We start from the raw sequence: 20,197 nt of genomic DNA on the forward strand, positions 1-20,197 counted from the left end.
TATTATAGTACACAGCATCAGAATGATGCCTAATTATTACTGAAATCCCTGTTTCTACACATAAACTAAAAATGCAGTTTCTGATTTGAAACACTTCTACCACACTGTGAATACTGCAACCTCAAATTGAAAGACATGATCTACCACATTTTTATTTACATACAAGTAGCTGGGGAGTACACTTTTAGGCAAAACTGATAATTTAGACTTTAAATGCTATGGTGCATTGAAAAAAAAAAAAAAAAAAAAATTCTTTGAAGCCTGAAGAGTCCTTCTGATTTTTTTTTAACCCGAAATATGTTACAGTATTTGTTGGCCTTTTGTAAAGGACCTATCCATACATGAATATATACTGTATATACAATAACATTCTGCACATAAGCTGCTAGTGTCCCTCAATGTACATGTTAAGGAACTTACTAACATTTCTCCATGCAAAAGCAAACATTCTCAAATATATTGATGTTAGTATTAACATAGAACAAAAGATTATTAATAGTAATAAAAATGTTGAACTTTCAGCAAAGGCAAGATGCATTTTATAACTTCAGTTTTAGGGGCATTTTCTGACTATCTCTTACACTGAATTTATCAAGCTCATAGTGATAAATGCATGTTGTCATAATCTCTCACTGTCACAGTGTAGTGCTGCCCTAACAGCATCCACTCTTTTAAAACAGAACTGCAATCAAAAAGTTCAAAATTAATAGCTGTGAAATCTCAAGCACTCATAAGCATGTGTTTTTATCACTTCCATGCTGTGCAGATCGGGTACTCTTGTTATTTATTATTTGTGACAGTGAACAATTCCCACTTGCTTTAGCAAAAAAAATGAATAGTTGTTTGCATAACTAGCAAGGTGAAAAAACAGATTTCAAACTGTTGGAATCTTTTCACAAGAACAACTTACACAGATCAGAAGACGGCTTTCTTTTGGAGTACTACACTGTGCTGATTACAGTATGTGTTATTCTACTTTCTGTGTATCCCTTGTTTAAAAGCAATTCTTACAGTATGTTCTGCATTTGTGAAGAGCCTGAAATGATGGAGTCTTGGTACATTACAGGGGCTCCAGTAGTCACCCTCATCATCTTCACACTGGAAAAATGTGAAAGTTTATAATTGCATGTATACTGCACAGTTACTACACGGTCTGCAGCTGGTCCAGAGAGCACTGTGGTACCCACACTCACAACCACCTGCCCACACACTACCATGCTAAAGTGAGGAACCACTTCCTGCTACCATTTGTCAGGCACATTCCTTTCCCCTCTGAGCCAAGCAGTAGTATGTGATTTTACAGTTAAATACTTATTTAAGTATCAACAGTACTTTACCTCCTAAAGGAGAGACCATTTTAAGAGAATCTCAAGAAAAAAAGCATGGCTATTATGTTTTCCTTTAGATTTTTCTTCATTTCTTTTCAGAAATGAAACACAGAGATAGTATCTCCAAATGGCATGTATTTCAAATTGAAAAGGAAAGGTTAAAGATAGTAACTGTAACAGTATTACAAAATGACTCCATCTGATTAAATATTAACGTACAGGAAAATCTATCATAGATCAGGACAGAGAGTAAGATTTGCCCGTGGGCAGTACTATTATCAGCGTACAATTAGTTGCAGATCAGAGACACTAGCCTCAGATCTGTTCTCATGCCAGTAATCTGTTTGCTAGCTGATTGAAAACCAATGGTTCTTGATGAAATGCTATTTATTTAGCTACAGACAATTTGATAAAGTGTAAGGGTAATAATAACAAAACTAGTGATGCTCAACGTGACATGAAATGGTGTAGGTCATATTTTAATTGAGACATTTCAGTGAAAAATATGAAATTATTAAATGAAACAGGATAAGTTACATGAGAAGCTTTTATGGCAAAGTCGTTTTCTTTCAATTAAAAAAAAAAAATAATAATAAAATCCCACACATTGTGAATGCTAAAAAGAAGTCTTTTCTACTCTCAGTTACTATAAACCCATCACAAAGTATGAATTCTTAGTCCTTAATGTTAAGTCTTTCAAATCCCCGGACTTACTTCATTTATTTTTTTCTTTGATAACAGATGGATTTTCTTTTATCCTTAGTAATTTGCATCAATAGTAGATCACAAATTCTTATACAGAAAGCCTTTTAGAAACATTTGATAGAGCAATACTTTAGCCAGTCCTTTTGTACTTCTGTAACATTAATACTCCTGGAAGGTTACTGCATGATTTGAAAAGTTCTGTCACTTTATATTTGTAATTAAGAACTAGTAAAGAAAAAATACATAAAGTTAGCATTCAGGGTTCCCAGAAAGGTGCACTAATATTCAGTATTAGAAAGTCCAAGATGAATTTTCAATTCATTCAACAGTGTCTGAAGGGCAAATTGAATGTAGCATCCTACAGTCTCCTTGAATGTCACTAAGTGATAAAATATTTTGCAATATAATGAAAATGAAATCTTCTTAATTTATTCTACAGAGGAATTTCACACTGTTGCTTACCTTTTTCTCTGCATTAAAGAACAACCAAAAAGATCCAAAATACTAGCAACATTTGATAAATAAATATTCAAAGAACTGGTGCCGCACAAAAAATATAGGACAAATTATCTAAGTGTCCAGTGATCTCTGCAAAACAAGGAACAGCAAAGGCAGTGCTGTTTTGAAAACAGTTACACAAGTTTCCTTCAATTCTAAACTGAATCTCTCTTGTGTATTTTTTAAAAAATAAATGTAAAAAAAAAAAAAAGTACATAAAACCAGCATAAGCAGCATGTTTTTTAGTAACATACAATTCCATATATGGACTCAGAGAATTTAAACAGGATGAGTTATTGTGCTGCACCAACCTATACTCGTTTTGTATGTGGCCAAGGGAGCTGCCAGCATCAAGTCTCAACCTACTGAACAAACCCACCCATTACATGAACCCACATCCTGGAGAAATACCTGCCGCACCTCGGTGGTAGTTCTTTGTCATTCCTATGAAGTACTACTCCCATCCATACTGCTGTTAGATATTTCAGATATGTTATTCTATTCTATTTTACATGTATATAGTAATAAATTGGGTAAAATACATGAGCCAGACTGTGTTGTACTTTCTAGAAAAAAGTCATTGTTGAAAGCCACCGTGAAAATGGATACTGCTTTGTTTCACACCCATTGCTGTCACTTTTACTCATATGAATTGATGCCTACTCTAGAAATAGCTGAATTTTATTTGTATTTAGAAACATTTAATTAAAACAAAGTGATAGATTCAGGTCTTTATGTTTCAGGAAGCAGAATAAAACCATTAGTATATAGTCAGAGGAGCCTTCTGAGTGAATTTTCTAAATCTACATGACAGATCTTACCCACTATGTGGGCTGAGGTTCAGTGGCTGAGCATGCAGTGACCTGTCTTAAGTGGAGATTTCTAGCTTCCAGTGCAACTATTCCTTCTGTAAAAGAACTCACAACCTGAAAACAAAACAAATATTTCTCCCCAAATAAATCAATTACTGTCCCTCTGTAAACTTCTGCTGCAACTGGAACATAATTACATGCTCATTCAAAACAGCATTTTTCTGATTCAACAGAATGATGGATACACTCCCTCACTATCACAAAAGGCACAAGTTATGTCATTATAATCAATTTAGAATACATGGCTGGAGATAAGGAAACTGATTCACCATTTCATTACTCAAATTTTATGACAATGTAACTTCCTTAGAACAGGAGTGACATGATGAAGAGTGAGACCAAATATATGTTGAAATCAGCAGACACAGAAGTTGTGAACAGTAAAGGTGTTAAAACAGGGAATTAACATATCACTGTGAAAATGTTGGGGCCAGGTGGAGTAACTAATACTTTAATTTGCTGTTAATTTATTATCTATATTTCCATTCTTGTCTTTTATCTTTAGAAACTTGCAAAATACTGAAGCTATTTTCTCTTGTTAAATACAGTGTGTAAAAAAGGACTCCCAAATAAATTAAATAGATTTGCCTAAGCAAACGGCCAGATTTCATCTGAGAGACAAAGTTTTGCATTATAAGGCTGATATGAATTTTCGGGCCAAGTCTTTCTAGTAAGTGTACCTACAAGGGGTAACACACAACTCCACAAATAAACACTATCAGGTCACTGAATAAAGGTAGCTCGCCATACATACTCTTGCTGTGCTGCTAGTTTGAGTAATAATGTCTTTAATACTAGAATTATACTTTTTGAAACATTATTAAAGCCACATCGTTCCCAGAAACTGTTACCATGATAATTTTACATTTGGATTTAATAAATTATGAAAACCTACTCCGTTATTTTGCAATTTACAGATATGTACGTACTATGGAAGTTAAATGCAGGAGATTTGAAGCATAACATCCAAACTGATAAACTGGTCTACTGTATCTATATTTTGTTTGAATAAAAAACAGTCTCTGAATATTATATCACCTGATTTAAATTGAGTGGTTGATATTAGTTAAATTTGATTGACTTTCATGGAACTACCTGTAGTTTCACCTAACATGAGATAAACATCAGCTTCAGAGGTCTGAAGATGAATAGAAATTAGTTAAGTCAACTGTTGCCAGTATTGTTTCTCTGAAAACAGAAACAGTTTGTGTCAATTCAAAAATAACTTGTTAACCTAACATCAGTATATATGTGAGCATACATCTTCACATACACGTTCTATCAACAGACGTGTATGGCACACACATTTGAAAATTGTGTATAAGTTCTTACTGAAAAAATAAACATTTTCAACCTTGACAAAATGCACTACATTTCCCAGAGTATTTAAAGTCATTGGCAAGTGATTTAATTTTTGTTTAGCTTTGAGTTTCAGCTACAGAAGAGTGTCCCAGAAGTCACCCAGGTCTTGCATCACACACCCTGTCCATGCAGCTCTGGGCAGGTATTTCAGAAACTTTAGGCTATTTAAGTGGCACCAGGATGCATAAGTTTAGATAGCTGAATCACACCCAAAATACCATGACGGTCTCCACAATTTCCTTTAGTTTCTTCTTCAGCATAACACTGAACTCAGAAACACAATTCTACATCAAGTTGTATCCCTGTAAAAGTATTGTCCTGATGAAGGATATTTTCCCCAAGGATAAGTCTCTGAGAACACGCTAAAACAACTCTGCCTTACATGGATTTGGTGTAAAGGAGTAGGAGAAAGAAGTAGGGTCTACTTCTCATATTTTACACTGCTCCAGGGCTGGAAAGCCCTTGACATCTGTACATGGATAGACAGAAGAAATTATGGCACTTGTCCCCTCCCCCACTGCTTCTCTCTGAGAAGTGCTACAACAGAGAAAATATTTGGCACATACCACAAAAGACACACATTTCCTGGCCAAAATCCCAGTCAAGAAACTACTTTTCAGGGAGTATGTGGAGGATTCTCCATAATAATCATGTGACCATGTAACACAGGAATTTTTATCCTGTCAGGTGACAAATATTCTGTTACTTTCAATGTGGTAACTAAAATGAACTGCTTCAGACAAGGCTGTGAGATAAAATTCTCTCTAAATTTTTGGCAGATGGAATTGATATTTCTGTATTCTAGTTCTAGTACATATTCTGTGAGTGATTTTCAGCATGTCAGCTAGTACCTATCTTCTGTACCTAGTCTCAGAAAATTGACTTCACATTATCTATAATTTGACTTTCTATTATTTGTAGATAATAAAAGACCCTGTATCAAATACTTTGATAAATATTAATTTTATTGCTTGTTAATGTTCCAAGAATGCTACTTGCAACACCACATTTATTTCATTCAAGGATTACAAACTTAGCCATTAGATTGTTTGATTCAGAATATAAAATCTGTAACAAAATCTCATCTTACAGAACAATGTTTACCTCTAAAAAATACACTCACTCTTGTCAGTAGTTAATAAGGTAAACTAAGTTTTGAAAGACAAATGTAATGCTTTTCTTCAGCTTCCAATAATTGTGTCAATTGTGATCCACTCTGAGTAAAATTAAACTGTATTTTTGGGGTTATGCTGCAGCATTTTACAAGCTAATGATTGCAAAACAGCTGTGTTACCTAAATGACAGGATTGTTTGATTGATACAAATCATTTTTAAAAAGAAAACACATCACTTTTACATATCTTTCGATTTTAAATGTGGCCAGAATATTATTTTTGCTCAGACTTCTAAAAACCAAAACTTTTAAGTTTTCTCATTTTCTCCTTAAAAAAAAAAAAAAAAAAAAAAAAAAAAAGTGGTTCCTCTACATTGCTCATGTAGGTTATATATCAAATTTATTCCCTATTTTTTAATACAGTCAAAAGTTGCTGTAATTTTACAACTCTTATTAGTGAAAATGGGCACATAAGATTGAGTAGATGACTCACATTAACCACATTTCCACAGCTTCCACATCTGCAATGTGCACCACTGAGATTGTTCAGGAACTTGACTAACTAGTAATTCAGTACAAACACATTTTGCAATTTTGACATCTGTTGATGAGCTGCTCTCAGTTAAATATTTATAGAGGAAATTGCACTAAAATAAGAAATGAAGTTTTAAATCCTCTTTTATCTTCTTCTGTTGTAAAACACATTTTAGATGCCCCAACTAACCTTGGTTATTCCAGCATAAATGTGATATTTTGTCATCCACAACAGGAAAATAAAAGTGATATTGGGAAGTCCCTGTTGCCTGAAGTTTATGGAAGACAGTAAGTCAGTCCTAGGTTTTTCATGATGAGTGTATGTTCTCTCCCCTCTCCTTAGACTTTTTTTTTCCATAAAAGTCAAAACTCAAAGGGACCCTATAATTTCATCTCATCTGCTGTTCTCATCAGATATTGGATACACAAATTATTTTTACTTGCATCTAATTAAGGTTTAAAAAATTCAAACTGTGCAACTTCATACAAATAAAAAAAAGCATGAGACAATACAGCATACAGGTGAATTTCATTTTTACTATTTACCTATCAATGTGCATTTTGTAAGACTTGATAGGATTGTATGTTGTGAGATCAACTGAAATAAACTAATTTCAAATTCTTGTAATAACAGTATTTTAAATGTTCTCTTTATACTGTTACTGGGCCATGCAGTCTAGTCTGTTAGAATAACTTGAATTGCACAGTCCACATTACTAAAACAATTTTCATTAAACTGCACAGTCAATAAACTTAACATACATCCATATGAATGCCAGAGTTTTCTTTTGCAATCTTCATTCAAAAATTGAAATAATGCAAATTCATATACAATAATAATAAAAATTATAAACTTTCTTTTGATTCTCGATAGTAACTCTTGGGCTATTTTTTGTTGGTTTAATTATTGATTAAAATGAACATACAGTATATGCTAACAAAGTCCAAGATTTGATAACAGACAGACAACAAATCTACTCTTCTAGGAAAGAAAAATGAGGGGAGAAAAATACAGAAAAAGCATTGCCTAAGCACACAGTGAAATAAAAACACCTAAAAAAGTAATTAAAAAAATGAGAAATGTAGAACATAAATTACATTGAACTTATTACTTGCAGGCTAAGACTGAAAAAAAGGAAATTGTTTTGCAGCTTTCACAGTTTCTAAATATCTGTTGGAAAGAGACTTACTTAGAAAACTTAGAAAACCAGCCTGCTAAATATTATACGGAATTGCTGATATGTCTATATCAATAATTCCTGTATATATAATGAAAGAAAATGAAACTAATGTGTCCTGTTAAGATTAGTAATTAGATGCTAAAAGTTCAGCAAATATAGCAGAGAGTTCACAGCGCTCCTAAAGGACTTAGTTAGCATTGTGCTCCTATGTCAATCATTATAACTACTTCTGAAGTCTATTGAATTTCTTTTATATTTTAATGCAAAACCAATTTGATAAGTTTTACATCTTAAAGTAGCCCAGCAGATCACTAATTACATGAATCTTCTAAAACTTTTGAAAGTAAATCCTTAAAAGAAAAGATACCTGAAGCTGCAGAACAGGTGTTTCTCCTAAACACTACTGACAGTTGGTTAAACTAGCAAATACGTCAAATACTAGAAAACAATGCATCTAAACATATTAAAAAAAAAAAAAAAAAAAAAAAGAGAGAGAGAGAGAAAGAAGAAGCAGCACACTCAGAAATACACTTCTACAGTACAAAGACTGACACAGCAGTAGGCAAACTGCTAACCACAGTTAAAACCCAGGTTCATATTGGTATGTATAATGCCAGAGAGCTGTCTGAGTTGATAAATTAGATCCTAGCCTTCTAAAGATGTTTCTTGCTACCCCTTGCCTATAATAGTACAGTTCTTTACTTATTCAGAGCATGAATCCTCCTTTACTCAGATCCTGTCTCTTTTGGCTCTGTACATCTCCTGGGAGTGCAGAATGATTCAGTGGTAACTTAGTCATTTGCACGCTGTACAACATGATTTTACTGAAGAGGAAAAAAATAAAGGCTACACTTATCAGTGGAACACTTTATGTTAAAGATAATTAAAGCATCAACAATCCATCTATTTCATGTTTAATTAGCCTCTCTTTCATCATAATTTGTTACTGAAGGTCAAAAGTGGGTCACACTTAAAAACTAATTGTAAAGTATTTAATATAATGCTAATTGAGAATAGAAAATTGCACCAAACAGCATTCAAGTTAACTATATGAAAGAACTTAATGACAATGTTCCCATTTATCTACATTGCACGTAGTGGTACCATAACACTGTTATTGTTACAATTATTATACTGCACAATATTTGCTTAGCTGAAAGTTGTGAAAAGCTTTATTCTTGAGAGTTGCTTTGTGGTTATAAAAAGCAGTCTTTGAGATAAGCCTGTCTGTATGTCTGTACAGAAGCACAAAGAAGATGATGCTTTCCTGCATCGTTAAACTGATTGCCCCCTTAATGAATGGATTTGGGGTCCTAATAAGGCTGCTGGTTACATGTGCATGTTTATGAGGAAACAGACCCATTTAGTTTGTAGACATAATCTGCATATATGTTAACCAACTGGTCAAAATGCTTCAACATTGCAACAGACTGATCAATGTTTGAAATGTTATGAAACAAATTAACTGGCTACTGTACAAAGAATTTTTTAAGATATTAATTTATATATATTTCAGTTTAATGGAAATAAGATTTTGCAGGAAATGCATCTAGTTTTGACTAGTGTTTCAGCATACTCTGGTATGATAATATTTTTTTCTTCACTAAATGGTACATTTTCAACTAGAAAAGGCATAGGGATAATTCATAAACGATTACAGAATTGGCTAGGAAGCCAATGCCCCCAAGCAGAGAAACAATGCTGCTTAGAAATTCCAGTACTGGTTTTGGTAATTCTACTGATGGTGACCAATATCTTCTACAAAAAAAAAAAAAAAAAAAGACAAAAAAACTACAATGCCACTGCAGTGTGGGTTTATGAGGCCTATTCTTCAAGCAGTGCTTGTTAACATGCTAATGTTAACAACGTGATTAAAAGTTTCAGTTAAATAAACCTGCTCGTATGCCACTATTTTGCACTGTGAAATGAAGTGGAAAAAATAGCATATAAAGATATATCTGAAACTAACACGAGAAAATAAACAATTATTTACAATTAAAATCTATTCTTAGAATTATGATTAAGGATGCAATTCTTCAAGCTGCTAAGTGATTCCTCTCAGGCACTGAGCTTTCCTTATCTTTGGCTGTCTTTGCTGGAGCTTAGAAGCATTCAGTCTCCGTACCAGCAATGTGAAGCACCTGAAGGGTTCAGATTTTAAAGCTGTGGTTCAGAAAAACACTTAAACTCAGCTTAAACTCAACTCCATTAAGCAAAACACTTCTGTACAGCTTTAACTTTTGGCAAGTGATTAAGACCTATGGAATACTAAGTGATTTAAACATTTGTTTGCCATTGTGTAACATGTTAATGCTTTACTGAATAGGAGAGAATTAGTAAATGGGAGGCTAAAAGATTATTTCAGAGGAATGCCATTCTAAATAAGACAAGAGTAGGAGTCAAACTTGTGAAAGATCTTCTAAAAATGTGACAGTGGAATATCAGAAGTCTACTGAATACAGAATTTAATTTTAAACTTTATATAAAACACCTGATGTCAAGAAGGAAGAGAGCTGCAAATTGTTTGTAGTTTTCTCCACTGAAGGTCTCCTGTACAGTACTACATCAAACAAGATGTATTTGGCAACTTATTTAAGAAATTCATTGTTTTACCTTAAAAAATAAAGTATCAAATAATCAGAATGAAAACAACTTGTATTCACTGGGGTATACCAGTTGGTCATGTAAGTAGAGACTTCATTTCCTTACTGCTATATTGTAGATAGATGAACGTATCAATTACTGATTCTAATTACACTAATGGGAAATTACTATTGCTCTCATCCCTGGTAACTTAGAGCAGGTACATTCTGCTGTGTCCACTCATTTATTCTAAAACTTTATACACCTTCTAATGTCTCCTTAGAACAAAGGGAACTGCCAACGAGGAAATAAAGGCAGCCTTAGAGATTTCAGCTAGTCTCCCCATCATGGTCACATCGATATGTCACTGGTTCTGTTTCACACATAGAGCTGCACTATGAAACAATCTGATACACACCACAACAGAACCATTCATCTGCAACCGCTTCACATATCTCTCTAAACAACGTGCTCCACGTGGTTTGAGTGCTAAAAATCCTCGTGTGTTTTGCCTGATAAACTGAGAAATGCTCCACTGTCAATGTTTGAGATGTGAAAAGCTTACATATTGTTTATGCAAATAAGTCTTAATGTCCCCGCTATCATGCTAAAGCGTGAACAAAACTAAATAAATGTCACTCAGCAACAAGCTGGCAAGTACCCACAGAAAATCGGTATCAAGTTTTGTGCCTGATGGTCTCTCTTATGAAGTCTGTTATTTAGCACTACCTGTACAGTTTTCTTGGACACTTTCCTTACTTTACATGCATGCTTTACAAGTGTGCAAATACTTTCTACATTTTTAAAAATAAAAAGATGAGGCATTGGAATATCAGCTATAAACTACTCAGGTAAACTAACCTTCATAACAAACTAAACATAAAGCACAGGGAAACAATCAGCACTGATAAATATGTTTTGTAACAAACTAGATAAAAATGGAGCAGTTCAGCATGTACTTCTTTTGGTTTGATTGTTGAAAGTAAAAGCATAATAAAGACATTTTCTTCTACTAAGAAATCTTCTCATATATTCTATATCAAAATATACCCTTCAAAAATGTTAAGTAATTCAAAAAATATTTCTATATTATAAACAAGTTTTTTATCAAGTAGAATAGTAATTTGTATGTTGTAATCTTTTACCATTGCTACACTAGAATGCAAGTCGTTCTTTTACACTGAAAATAAATTACCCTTTGACAGTTTATAATTCATATTTTTACATTAATTGCAGCAGCAAGAAGTAGTATCTGATTAACTTATGATCCACTGCTACTTTGTTATTCCAGTGTTCACTAAAACGGCATAATCTGCTATGTGCTTAATAAGCCTTAGCAGCTAGAAGCTTAGGAACTTTCTTAGTACTTTGTATTTTATACAGACTATTTTCAAACTGAAACTGTAATGTACTCTCCAGGAGAGAGTTAATGAAATGTATCACCCAGAAACTGCTGTGTCAAACGTTCTGTAAATTTGTATCACTTGTATAACAACATATACAAAAATACTGGCAGATAGTACATCAATCACGCTTTTTTTGTCATCTGGAAGATTGAGTGGCTCATGCAATTAATTTTCTTTTACACTATTTTAAGTATTTTTTGTAGAATGCAAATAACTAGCAACACCTTGTAAAACTTCAGTTGTAGTAGACTAGCAGACTTTTCAAAGTATAAAAAAAAAAAGTCATAGTGTATCATATTTGCATGTTAATAAGTTGAAAAATACATAATTATTGTCAACTTAGTCAGAATTTCCCTGTTCCAGAGTTGGCTCTGTATTTACATGAATCAGCATTAGTTCCTCTCTAGATTCGTGTGTAACACGCACTGTAGTTAAGGAAACATTCAGAATATTATCTTACACGGAAAGATGTAATGGAAATCATCGGGTGTTAAGTATCTCATTTTACTATCACCCAAAAAGTACTCCCCCAAAGAAAAGGGATCTCTGTTCAGGCTACATATGTGTCTTATAAAACAAAATAGATGCTTTCACTGAGGAACCTGATTCTTCTCTGTCCAATCCCTATTTTATTTCAAGGACTGTAAAGAAGTCCCTACCATCACCTGTTTAACGCTATCGGAGCTTCACTGAACCGACCTCCGTCAACACAGCCGAGATGAGAGCCAGTCACTTGAGACTCTGAAAGCACACCTCACTCTCGGAGGTCTCACAGCAGTCACACTCTCTACAGACTGAGCTATGAGGCAGCTGGGCTCTCAAATTAGAGTCTCACAGCTTGAAGTGATGAATTTCATGGGATATACAATAGGAGGGAGGAAAAAAAAAAGACAAAACATACTGGGGTGGGATTCTAAGCTCACTAACATTTACGTGTATTTAGAGCAACTGCTGCAATGAAAGCTATCTCTGTGTTGTAAATTAGACTGCATACAGGCACTGTAGATTATTTAAGCATGTTGGTCCTAATGAATGACCTAGTAATTACAGCCATTAACGCTTCAACTCGGCGGCTGCAAATCCACTCTCACCAAGAGCCTTAGGAAGCGACAGGCAGATAGCAACCCCTTTGACCAAAATACCTGAAGACCGAGGCGAAACTTTCCTCCTCAGCCAGAGCTCCCTGCCTCCAAGGCGGGGGAAACGCCCGCTGGGAGCGGAATCGGCCGCCGAAAGCGGGGCCGAGGGAGGACGGTAAAGACGGCGGATGGGGGAACAAGGCTTCACTGAATTTCTGACCCCTCCACACCCTCCAGGATGGGGGGTCGGCTGATAAAGGCATCTAAGGCTGTCCTACAGCTCCGTGTCTGGGCTAACGACCGCGTCCCCGACCCGCCCCCCGCCCTCGCAGCCGGCTGCCGCTGCGCCTGCGGGGGAGGCACCGCGCCCGCCGGCTCGGCAGGGAGGTCCCACCGGCGCCCCCATCGGTCCGGCTGCACGGATGGGCTGGTTGGCTGCCGGGTCTGAAAAATGGAGGGAATTATAGTAATAATAAAGATCTCTGACTTTTTCTCCTGCGTGCTGTGTGTTGGTTCGGGCACCTGACTGCCTGCGGAGGGGAGGGTGGAGGGGATACCAGGCTGAACGGGTCATTGAACCTGACGGTCGTGTCTGCTTGTGCCAGTGTGGGAGGAGGGGGGAGGCGGGCATCTCCGCTCTCTCACCCGGGGTGTGTGTGTGTGTGTACGTGTGTATACGTGCGTGTCGAGGGCTGCGCGGGGGGGTGGGCAGACCGCGGCGGCCCGGGACGCAGCGCGCTTACCTGCTTGCTGTACTTGTTGCTGGCCTGGCAGCTGTACTCGGAGCAGTGGTCCGACCCGATGGAGATGTTGTCACCGGCGCCCACGAAGGTGTTGGCCGGGGGCAGGTCCTGCACTGCCTGGTGCTTTTTGCCGGCCGTGGGGGACTGTGGGTGCAGCTGGACGGTGGGCAGCGGCGAGCTCGACTTGTAGTGCCTGGCGAGGTCAGGGCTGCCAGGGCCACCATTGACTGAGCGGTACCGCCCCATACCAGGGCTGTCCGAGAGCTTCTCATTGACACTGTCATAGCGCTGCCCATTGGGCTTGGAAGCCTCAACGGTGACGATGCTGCTGTAGAGGGGCTGCTTGCCCTTCTTGCCTTTCTTGTCCTTCTTGGGCTTCTTGGCCTTGTCATGCTGCTGTGGGGTGAAGAAATCCTCATGGTCCTTCTTGCCGGCCTCATAGCCATGTTTGCCCTTGGAGCGGCAGTAGCGGGCCATGACCACCACCAGGATGAGGAGGATGACAGTCATGATGCCTGCCACCACACCAATGACTATGCTAAGCCGCTGTTTGCTCAGCTCATAGCTGGGGTCACCAGCAATATCCTGGGCAAGGGGCGTGTGGAGACTGCGGGCCACCTGACTTTCCACCACTGTGGCATTAGACAGGCTCTCGTTGACGAAGACATGGAGCAGGGCAGTGGTGGACTGGGGCGGCTGCCCACTGTCATTCACCTGCACCACAAGGCGGTGCAGGCCGTAGTGCTTGGGGGCCAGCTTGCCCACTAGTGACACCACGCCGCTGGCTGGGTCGATCTCAAAGAGTTTGAAGGGGTTGCCCCCGACTATGCTGTAGTTGAGGTCAGCATTGAGACCAGTGTCAGCATCGGTGGCGACCACTGTGGCCACCACGGTGCGCATGTTGCTAGAAGGTGGCAGCACAGTGTAGGAGCTGTTGCTGGGGAAGGTGACTGTAGGTGCATTGTCATTCTCATCCATCACGAAGAGGGACACAGTGGCGGTGGCAGAGCGTGGCGGCTCACCTCCATCCACTGCCTTCACTTTAAAAGTGTAACTGGTCTGCTGCTCCCGGTCAAAGGAGACAGTGGAGAAAATAGTTCCAGTGTCATTCTCAATGGAGAAGATGCTGGCTGCCTGGTCATGGTCACTGGGCTGGATGGAGAGGCTGAGTTCTGCATTGCGGCCCTTGTCGAAGTCCATCACAGTCACCATGCCCACAGGACTGTTGGGCTGTAGGTTCTCCTTCACATAGAAAGTGAACACATCCTGCATGAAGCGTGGCTCATTGTCATTGCGATCTGCCACCCGCACCACCACAGTGGTGGAGCCCTGTAGTGATGGCACCCCCTTGTCCCGGGCAGTCACCTGAAATTCGTAGGTGTCACGTTGCTCACGGTCCAGCACCGCCAATACCGACACGTCCCCGGAGTCAGGGTCAATGCTGAAGATGCCACCTGGCGCCTCAGAGGAGAGGGGCGAGGCCTCCAGGGAGTAGGTGATCTCGGCATTCTTGCCACTGTCTGCATCTGTGGCAACCACTGTGGCCACCCTCTCACCAGGCAAGTTGTTCTCTGGGAAGGACACCTCCAGCACAGCCTGACTGAACACGGGAGGGTTGTCATTAGTGTCTCCAACCCGCACCAGCAAGGAGTTGTTGCTGGACAAGCTGGGGCTGCCCGAGTCCACAGCCACAATCACCACATTGTAGTCACGTACAGCCTCGTAGTCCAGAGGGGCCGAGGTGTGCAGGAAATATTTGCGCTTGTTCTGTGGCTCCCCTTCGCCCTCACTGGCTGGCTTAAGCTGGAAGGGCACATCTCCCACCACGGTGCAGGTCACCACACCATTTTCACCTTGGTCCCGGTCTGAAACCTGCACCAGGGCAATTGGGGTATCCACCAGCACATCCTCAGCCACACTAGCCACGCCATCCCGAAGCGGGATGCGTCCAATTTTCCGGATGTCAATGGTAGGCACGTTGTCGTTCTCATCGCGGATGTTCAGCACGACCGTGGCCTTGTCTGTCTTGGGGGGCTGGCCCCTATCTCGGGCCATGACAGTGAAGCGAAGCTGGTTCACCTCTTCACGGTCGATGCGGTGCAAGACGCTGAGCCAGCCGGAGGTCTCGTCCAGCCGCAGCAGGCGCCTGACAGACTCAGTGGCCGCCCCGAAGACGTACTCGATCTGCCCGTTCACCCCCACGTCTAGGTCGGCGGCTCGCAGCTGCAGGATGGGGGTCCCGGGGCTGCTGTTCTCTGCCAGGTCTGCCTCATAGACACTCTTTTCGAAGCGGGGGCTGTTGTCGTTCACGTCGGTGATTAGCACTCTCAGGATAGCCTGTGAGGACCGCGCCGGGTCGCCGCCGTCCCGTACGCGGAGGCTGAGCTCGTAGGAGTCCCGCTGCTCCCGATCCAGCGCCCCCTTGACGATCAGCTGCGGCTGCTTCTCCCCGTCGAGAGTGTCGGCCACCTGCAGCTCGAAGACGCTGCTGCGGGCCGCCGCGTCCGCCTCCTGCCGCCGCTTGCTGCCGCCGGGGTAGAGGGCGCTCTCGGAAGCCCCCGAGACCGAAGCCCCCCCGCCGCCCCCGCCAGAGCGGCGGCCGCCGTCCCCGCCAGGTTCCTGCAGCAGTTCGTAGCGCTCGATGCCATTGCGGCCGAAGTCCCTGTCGGTGGCTGTGGGGAGTAGGTAAAGAGTCCCCACAGGCCGGTTTTCCTCCACGGTAAGCGTGAGGACAGGGGAAGGGAAGGTGGGGGTGTTGTCGTTGATGTCCAGGATGATGACCCGGCCCTCGAAAAGGTCCACCCAGCTCTGCGAGGGGCCGATGACCGACACCTCGAAGTCCAGGAAGCACTCGTTCTCGTCGAAGATCATCTGGCACTGCGGCAGCTTCTCGCGGTCGATGCGCCGCTCTGTGGTGCTCAGCTCCCCGGTCATGTTATCGATCTTCAGATAGTCAGAGCCCGATTCCAGGCTGAATGTCACCTCTCCGGAGCCCGTCACGATTCCCAGGTCGGAAGCCACGTTGCCGATGCGGATGTCGGCGGGTCCTTCCTCGGCCAGCCGGTACCTCAGGAGCTGCTTGGCCGCTGCCAGGCTGACCCAGAGCGGCGGAGGCAGGAGGAGCAAGAAGCAGCAGCAGCAGCAGCAATGCACAAAGCCAAGGAGAGTCCGCATCTTCCTCATTTTACTGGCACCGAAACCCCCCCTCCTTTCACTCCCACCTGCCCCCAAATAAACTCCCCTGATAAGCCAACAGAGCGGCTGAGCTTCCGGGTGATCAATTATAAAATCCTTCTGTTCCTGGAAACTTATTGTCTCATGGCTGGCGCAATTGGTGGTCAAAACCCTGCTTGCTGGCTCCTCTGCTGCTCTCCCTGCCTTCCAGTGGCGATATACTTACAGTTCATGGGACAGTGTATTTTGCTTTTTAAAGATTCATCTCGGTAGACAGGATGGGTTTTTCCTCCTCCTCCCCCTTCTCCTCCTCCTCTCTGATTTTACTGTAATCACTTTGCAAGGTTTGCAATAAAAGCAGGAGCAGCACTATGCGATTCGAAGCCCCCCAGGTCGTCTTCTTCGACACTAGAGTTAACTACGATTCACACTCTCTCTCCTCTCTCTTTCTCTCTCTCTCTCTCTCTCTCAGCCGTTTACGACCAAGGCATTAGCTTTATTCTTCCCCCTCTCTGCACACACAGGAAAAAAAAATGTGATTCGCTTTATTCAAAGGGCTTGTGTCCGAGAAAACTCCAAATCCTCTTAGCAATAGGCAGTTATTTAAAAAAAAAAAAAAAAGGTAAATAAAAAATAAAAATCCCAATAATGTTGCTAGCTGCACAGCTGATAGGAGAAGAACCCCGTGTATTACAGAGCAGTCCACAGAATATCCCTTTTGATTGGCAAAAAAGCACCCAAATCCATCTTCAGAGATCGCCTAAAATGTTCAGCTTTTTCTCCGGAGCGGATTTTTTTTTAACAACTCTGCGCAAGGTCATTAGTCACAAAGCAACGATACAGAAACTGCGGAAGCCGTTTGCCCAGAATTTGCAAGGCTGTAGACACGAACATACACACACAACAGTCCCAAGTTTGGTTTGCATCCGCAGTTTGTGTGTGTGCCTTACCTGCATTTGCACTGCATGTGTTGTAGCAATCTGGATCTGCAGCACTGAGAGCGATTCACAAATGAGATTGCAGTCTGTCTCTCTCTCTCTCCTCTTCCTTCCCGTCCCAATGCAGGTAACCAGATCTGAACTTGATCCTTTCAGTTCAAAGGTTAGCAACAAAACTATGGGTCCAAAGGCGATTATTGGTCTCTCGTAAATATACCCGGAGCGGAACAAGATGTAACTGGATCCCCCACGTGAATTAACACAGATTCTGAATTACATCCATATAAGCGGAATGGCAAAGGGGAGGGGAAAAGATCCGCGACGCGATTAAAAAAAAATTACAGAGTTCTATTTGCAAATAAAATTATATCAGTCAGTTGTTTCCTGTGATCTGCACCGCCACAGTGGGTGAAATCTGCAATTGTGTATTCCCTCCTATGTCTTTCAGAGAAGTGTGGCTCAGGCGCTTTCACGGCAGAGCGGCTTGTGCTTTAAAATGTTGAATGGCAACTGAGAAGCTTCCCACTCGGAAGGAGAAAAAAAAAAAAAAAAAAAAAAAAAAAAGAAGCAGTAAACCGGCAAGTTTGCCCAAAGTGGTGGGAGCTGCTGAAGCCTCTCTCAGTAGCTCTTCCCTGAAGCTGCAGCACCAGAGCCGCCTGCGCTACATACACACAGAAAGAGAGAGGGAGAGAGAGAAAGAGGGAGAGCGAAGAGAGAGCGAGCGAGAGTGAGAGAGGGAGGGAGGGGGGAGGAGGAGGAGGGAGCACGAGTCAAGCGCTGCACTCCAGAAAGCCCAGCCTTACCCTCTGTCTCTGCTGCTGCTAGTGCTGCAAGTGGGATAGCTGCTCATCACAAAACACCAGTTCAGTCCTCAAAACCGATCCTCATTACACGCCCGAGTGTTGCCGCTGTTGCCTTCTCAAACCCGTGATCTATAGTGATTCTCTCCTATCCTTTCCCTCCCCACTTCCGCCGAAGACTGTAAAGCGAGCAACGATTTTTAAAGCTATTATTTATTCACCTTTCTTTTAGGCAGAGCTAGTGCACGTTCGGGGCCCTGTATTTTGCCGAATCGCGCTGGTAAGAAAACTCGTTTCGCACAGATTCCCACCTTTCCTGTCGTGTCGGTGCTTTTGTGAAATAGCTGCAGTCCCTGTAACTGCACAAAACTCGAGGGAGGAAGGGGGACTGCCTTAGATCTCAGACTTTCGTCCTGTTCCCCAGTGCTGTTCGAGCCTTTTCGTCTTTGTGTTCATGTTCTTGCTATTACCATGATTTGAATGTGTCTTTTCAGCATGTTTGTGGGTTTCCTAGGAGAAAAAAAAAAAAAGCCTCGGAGAAGATGATCAGGCAGGGGATGAGGAGGGTTAGTAGAATGAACACATGTAAGAAGTAACAGATTTATTTCTGAACAGAGACTTGCTGCTTCGATGATTGCTAAAATGTAGCGTCACCTACCTGGGTAAGTGGGAAATAAACTTCAGCGTTAAAGCTCTCGGCTCAACTTTGTTTATTCTAACGTTCGCTCCTTCTTTTGACTTTGTGCCATTTAGTCGCCTGTGGCGTTTGCTTGCCCCTGTCCCTGCGCCCTGGGTGATGCCTGGCTCCTGTACCTGTCCCTTCCATTGGGATTCCAGAGGGAAAAAAAGGGAGACTGTCAGAAGAAGGAGGACCTGGGCGAGCATGGGGCAGCCAGTGGGAAGAGAACCGGCGTGTGTGTGTGTATGCGCGCAGCGAGGGGGAGGCAGGAATCCAGCTGCTCTCTCTCCCCCTGTGAACACATGTGGGAAAACAAGTTATTGCCCGTTCTGTGTGTGCGTGTGTGCATTCCTCCTTTTAAATGGTCATTTTGAATAAAGTCGCATGCAGAAGAATGTAGTGAAATGTCTCTCTTTCATCGCGATGATATATTTGAAAGAAAAGCGGCCGGAAATGTTGAGGTGGTTCAAAGCAACGGTCACAGCATGTCTTTGTCATTTAGGGCGGTGAGTGAATGTGGGAGGGAGGGAAGGTTGCCACCTCTTTCTCTGGGGAGTCCGGAGGCACAGAGATGCAGCGTCGCGCCGCGTGGAAACGGTGCTGGGGAGTGAGTGAGTGATTGCTGCTCTCCCCGGGGGACTGCAGGGCTGCTCCTCCGGCGGCGGATACGGCCCTGGCCCGGCCCCGGTGGCTCCCGTTGCCTCCCCAGAACACGAAAACCCTCCCCCGCCGATACTGGAGACACTCGGCTTTATATCTGCAGCATCAGCGAGAAAGCCCGGCTCGGCGCAGACTCAGTGTTCACAGCCGCAGTCCCGGACGGAGGAGGGGGGCTCGGGAGCTCAGCATCTTCGCAGCGGGTTAAGTAGGATTAATACCAAATCCCTATTATATTTGCCAAGCAACTTGAATTTATCAAAATTCCCCCTCGCTGTTCTGGAGCTCCGAGAGGAGGAAATTTTGCCCACGGTGTAAGATCCAGACATACCAGTACGCAGGAATACCAGCATACCGCATTGCACTGGCTCCCTATACTAGCCATGCAATTGCAACCCGAAGCTCCTGCTGTTCCATTCCCTTTGTGCTTTTAAACGCAGCCAGGAAACTTAATGTATTCGCCAGGAGAGGGGTGGGATGAAAGGGCTTTTAACCTCCCCGCCATAAACTTTAACAGGATTCTGGGCTGTTGCACGGCATGGGC

General features: G+C 41.9%; 1 protein-coding gene across 3 annotated transcripts in view; it reads right to left on the reverse strand.

The window, feature by feature from the left end:
• Nucleotides 1–16,588, reverse strand: part of PCDH7 (protocadherin 7) — a gene marked incomplete at both ends in the record, with an annotated part of 262,681 nt that extends 246,093 nt beyond the window's left edge. For all 3 annotated transcript variants that reach the window (XM_082050611.1, XM_082050610.1, XM_082050609.1), the window contains one exon: nucleotides 13,406–16,588. In XM_082050611.1, coding sequence (XP_081906737.1) covers nucleotides 13,406–16,588 — 3,183 coding nt within the window. The remainder of the gene's footprint in view (nucleotides 1–13,405) is intronic.
• Nucleotides 16,589–20,197: the final 3,609 nt, after the last annotated feature.

Source organism: Streptopelia decaocto, assembly GCF_964273445.1.
Source record: "Streptopelia decaocto genome assembly, chromosome: 4".
NCBI classification, from domain to species: Eukaryota; Metazoa; Chordata; class Aves; order Columbiformes; family Columbidae; genus Streptopelia; species Streptopelia decaocto.